The sequence below is a fragment of the Lolium perenne genome, chromosome 6 (genome assembly GCF_019359855.2).
Source record: "Lolium perenne isolate Kyuss_39 chromosome 6, Kyuss_2.0, whole genome shotgun sequence".
Lineage (NCBI taxonomy): Eukaryota > Viridiplantae > Streptophyta > Magnoliopsida > Poales > Poaceae > Lolium > Lolium perenne.
In genome coordinates, this window is record NC_067249.2 from 222,982,178 (window position 1) to 222,987,164 (window position 4,987).

Genomic DNA, 4,987 nt, shown 5'->3' on the forward strand with positions numbered 1-4,987 from the left:
CGCGCCCGATTGTGGAGGTGTATGTGCTACTCTTGTTGCCTCTTCATGGGGGCAAATTCCGTGCAGATTCTTGACTTACGAGAGTCGCCGCATTTTCTTGCTGAATAATTACCAGCGCAATTCAGCTTGATCTGTTTGCATGCAGAACCTAGTTTTCGATTAAACAGTTCTACAATTACAATCAGCGAACTAAACCATGCTGACAAGTGGCAGTAAACCCGAAGCAATCATCCACGGATGACTCGGTCCGACTTGAACGGAGGTCGATCGAAACCAGCAAAGTCTGAACAAACGCTCCCATTTCGTGATAATTTTCTCCTCGTGTAGCTATCTGAGAATTTATGTTTTTGCCTCAATTTGGCAGCAAAACGCGTCATGAGAGGGACTTCGTACTATACAATCACGTGGTGGTTGCGCAGGCCAATGGGAAAATCATCGCCCAATTATAAACTCATCGATGGTACATTTGCTCGCAAGTGGACTTGCAAATGGAGGAGGTATAATTGAGCAGGCACTACCATTCAACCTTGTCCTTTTTGAGGTCCTAATCGGCGGTGCCCACGGCTCCATGGAACAAAACAGTACCAAGCCCAAATCACAATTTATTTCTCCCATTTTCACACCACTGGTTTTGATTGTGACCATGCAACAGCAGTTGTTCTAGAGTTTTCTTACACAGGGGGAGCTACAAGACGATTTAAGATTTTGAAAAATATTTCTTCAGTCAGAGGTTTGGTACTAGAAGCAAGCTATGTCAAGGACTCAAAGTACACTAAATACCATGACAAAAGATCCCAAAATGAAAAATAATATATATATATGAAAAACACTTCTACAATATTGAATTTTTTTTCGGTCTTTACAGTCCACCATGCAAGGACGAGTCTCTCCTTTTTTTATTACTCATAAAAATGTATTTTTTAGAAGTCCCTAATTATGAAGTCATATTTAGTTTTTTTAATTGCTAGAAATACAACGGATGTAGTTAAACTAATGGATAAAATTATACTCAATGTCTCTTTGGGCTAAAGGAGATGTGTGGGAGTTTTCTAGAATTCCATTTCTTACAAATTTTTCATATACACCCTCCGTCCTAGTTTATGTTGCATATAACTTTTAGTCAAATTCAATAAAATTAATGTTTTACTAAATATATGTGAAAAGATATCAATATTTATAATACCAAACTTAGATTACGAGAATCACCATAAATTATATTTTCATGGTGTATGCAACAGATAATGCCAAGATTAATATGCTTGCATTTATATATGGGCAAACTATACAAAGTTTGACTTACACTTAAACTTATATGCAGCATATTTCCGGAAGGAAGGAGTACTATACAAATTGTTTGGTCCGTAGGATTAGAAATTGCAAGAACTTCTATTGCATCTACATGCAAATCCATGGAAAATTTCTTTTGAGTCCATCATCGTGATTTTTTCTTTGCTTCCCATGACAATTATGCCATCTATAAAAAACCAACAAAATGGTTGTGTGTTGCAATAAAACTATAAAAGTCACTCCCACTATTCCATAATTCTTGTAGCTGACAAATTAACAACAAGAATTATGGAACAAAGGGAATAATTTTTTAGCGCCACATTAGTTTTTTTTAATTGTATGTGGCATCATAGTCATTAACTATGTTCAAAACAAAAGTAATTATCTGAATGTACACCTATTCTTATTTTTGCGAAAGGAGAATATACACCTATCCAGTCAACCTAATGTCTCATTCATGCGGACAATGGTTATTTTCTAGTAAATAATCTGAATAGTAATTGCGATGTTACCAACTCAGATATTTGTAAGAAGAATATCGTAAGAAAAAAAAGAAGAAAAGCTATTTTCCCTCTGGTACAACCAAACTTGTCTGAAATATTTCTCCGTTTTCGGTTTATCCTAGCTTCAATATGATATGATATTGTAATCATGTTTTTCTTTTATATTTCCTTCGTTCTAAACTAGCTTTCTAAAAAAGGTTATATTTTCAAACGGAGGTAATATTACTGTAATTTTTAGAATTCTGCAAAGAAGAGAGATTCTCAAATGTATGCTTAGAAGAAAAGACTGTAATGGGTGAAGAAGCGTGTTCCATTTTAAATCAATGGGTTTGTAGCTCTTGGTGCAACGTAGAAGCCATATTCCGAAGGGCAAACAGCAGCGCAAATTGAAGTCAGACGAGAGCACTACCATCCAATCCCACGCTGCCATTTGCACACAAAAAACAGTGTGGCGACGATCACCCGCGTGTCCGGAGGACACGTGGCAGAACCCTATTGGCCGCAACTTGGTATTCGCGCGTGCTACCTGCCGTAGGCTGACGACACGGACGATAGCAACATCCCATTTTCAAAATCGCAAATGCAAACTCCCAACAAGAAACGATTAACGAAAAATTTAATCAGAACGCTCGGTGGCAGATTGCACGGGGAATAATGGTTGCTTCGCTTTGCTTGCACGGCCAGAGCCTTGGGGCTATAAAAGGCCCGGGAGCGACGCCTCTTCTTCCTCAGAGAGACGCCTCAACCCCCACCACCACCTCAAGAACACGCAGCCCCGCCACATCCCATTCCACTCCACGGTGAGGTTGAGCGATCCCGATCCGACGACGAATTCTTCAGCACCAGCACCGGCGACGACGGCAGGTTTGCTCTCTGAACTTCTCTGAGACCTTGTTAGCGGCAGGAAAGAATCAAGCGAGAAATCTGCAAGGTCCAAAGCAGGCGTTTCTTCTCGGATTATTAGATCGAAAGAAGCGTCCTTGCTCGGGGCTTTCTTGATTTCTCGGCAGCACTCACCACTCTCCTAGCTAGGAGGAACAGAGATCCAGAGAACCTTTTTTCTCTCCTGGATTCTTGCCTTCTTTTTTCAGCCTTCCTCTGCCTCGGTACGGCCGGAAAGGGTTCTTTTGCAATACCCTTCTTGTTCGTCCGATTTATTTTCCCCAGCTCCCTTTGTTTCTCTAATTTTATTGAGGAACGGGGAAAGCTCCCTTTTTTCCATTCCATTTTTAGCTCAGCCTCGATCTTCTTCTACCTCTGCCGATCCAAGCCCTCATGGCCGCAGCCATAGACATGTACAAGTATAACACCCACCAGATCGCCTCCTCTACCACCACCTCTGCTTCGGATCAGGAGCTCATGAAAGCGCTCGAACCTTTTATCACGGGCGCTTCCTCTCCCTACCAGTATCCCTACTACTCCCCTTCTTCCTCCTCCATCACCCAAGATTCTTCTTACATGGCCACTCCATCCTCCTACGCCTCTTACGTTCCCACCGCCGCCGCAACCACCTCGTCGTCTTTCTCGCAGCTCCCGCCGCTCTACTCGTCGCAGTACGCGGCGTCGGCCGTGAACGGGCCGATGGGGCTGGCTCAGCTCGGCCCGGCCCAGATCCAGCAGATCCAGGCCCAGTTCTTCGTCCAGCAGCAGCAGCAACAGCAGAGGGGCCTGGCCGGCTCCTTCCTCGGCCCGCGCGGCCTGCCGATGAAGCAGTCCGGGTCGCCACCGCGCGCGGCCGCTCTGGCGATGGCCGGGGTGGTGGCCGCGCAGTCGAAGCTCTACCGCGGCGTGCGGCAGCGGCACTGGGGCAAGTGGGTGGCGGAGATCCGCCTCCCCAAGAACCGGACCAGGCTGTGGCTCGGCACCTTCGACACCGCCGAGGACGCCGCGCTCGCCTACGACAAGGCCGCCTTCCGCCTCCGCGGCGAGCAGGCGCGCCTCAACTTCCCGTCGCTCCGCCGCGGCGGCGCCCACCTGGCCGGCCCGCTCCACGCCTCCGTCGACGCCAAGCTCACCGCCATCTGCCAGTCCCTCGCCGCGCCCTCCTCCAAGAACGGCGCGGAGCCGGAGTCCCCCAAGTGCTCGGAGTCGACGGAGGGCGAGGACTCCGGCGTGTCCGCGGGGTCTCCTCCTCCACCGCCGCCCGTCCCGGAGATGGAGAAGCTGGACTTCACGGAGACGCCGTGGGACGAGTCAGAGACCTTCCACCTGCGCAAGTACCCGTCCGTGGAGATCGACTGGGACTCCATCCTCTCGTGAACATGAAGCAACTGCTACTACTAGTACATACAGTCTTCGTTAAGCTCCGTAGCTAAGATGTAATTTCATTTCCAATTGGCAGCGGCTCTGGCTCGATGGCATTTTAGACGTCGGCCATGGCGGTTGCGACTAGCAGCAAGTAACTAGTAGCAGTAGTAGCCAGTGGTGTTCAGTAAGGTCGTTGCTACTACGTCGCCGTGTAACTGATCTCCTGGTTGATCTGCCGGCTGTTTTTTCGCTCGGCAGGGCCAGTCGAGAGCTGTAATCCTGTTTTAGCTACCAGTTCAGAAATTCACTTGCTTATGTAACTATGTGCTTGTCTCTGAGATGTTTGTTTGTGGGATGATCTGCGATGTACTGATGCAGTGATGTTCAGTGTTCTTGCTGGTACACTCTCGTATGCTTGTTTGTCTGATGATCTGTGATCTGCAAGACCTGATGCCGTGATGTGTAGTGCTCTTGCTGTTACATGTGTGCATCATCCCTGAGAACGTTGTGCTTTTCAATCGGCTTGCGCCACCAAAGTGTTCATGATGATGGCTTTTCAGAAACAAAAGTGTGGGATGATGATGCCGTCGGGTTCAGCTTCGTGGAAACATGTCTAATCACAGGAAACGAACTCGCAATCAGATTACCATTGTATGCTTTTTTGTTCCACTTGGAAAGGTTGTATCGTCATGCTTTTTTCACGAGACTTTGAGCGTGTGATATGTGTGATAAGCACTCCAGCTGAAGTGCAAAGTGGGACTCAAGCTGTCAAGCACAACAGATTCATTTTTTTTCCAAACAATCCTCGTGGATCGGATTTCATTACCTAGGAATAACGAAACAAAGAAGTATCATGCCAAAACGCTGGCCAGTTCAAAAGAGAAAAAAACAATAGGCAAGTCTAAACTATTACATCGCCGCGAACTGCTAGCGAAACCACCATAGAAGTT

At 46.5% G+C, this 4,987-nt stretch overlaps 1 protein-coding gene across 1 annotated transcript; it reads left to right on the plus strand.

Moving 5' to 3' along the window:
• The first annotated feature begins 2,500 nt into the window (after positions 1-2,500).
• LOC127305790 (ethylene-responsive transcription factor RAP2-4) lies at positions 2,501-4,357 on the plus strand. The gene has a single exon (XM_051336317.2). The coding sequence runs from the start codon at positions 3,066-3,068 to the stop codon at positions 4,047-4,049; it is 984 nt and encodes a 327-aa protein (XP_051192277.1). The 5' UTR covers positions 2,501-3,065; the 3' UTR covers positions 4,050-4,357.
• The last annotated feature ends 630 nt before the right edge of the window (positions 4,358-4,987 follow it).

Coding starts and splice junctions, on each gene's coding strand:
- LOC127305790 (XM_051336317.2), top strand. CDS start 3,066: ATGGCCGCAGCCATAGACATGTACAAGTATAACACCCACCAGATCGCC.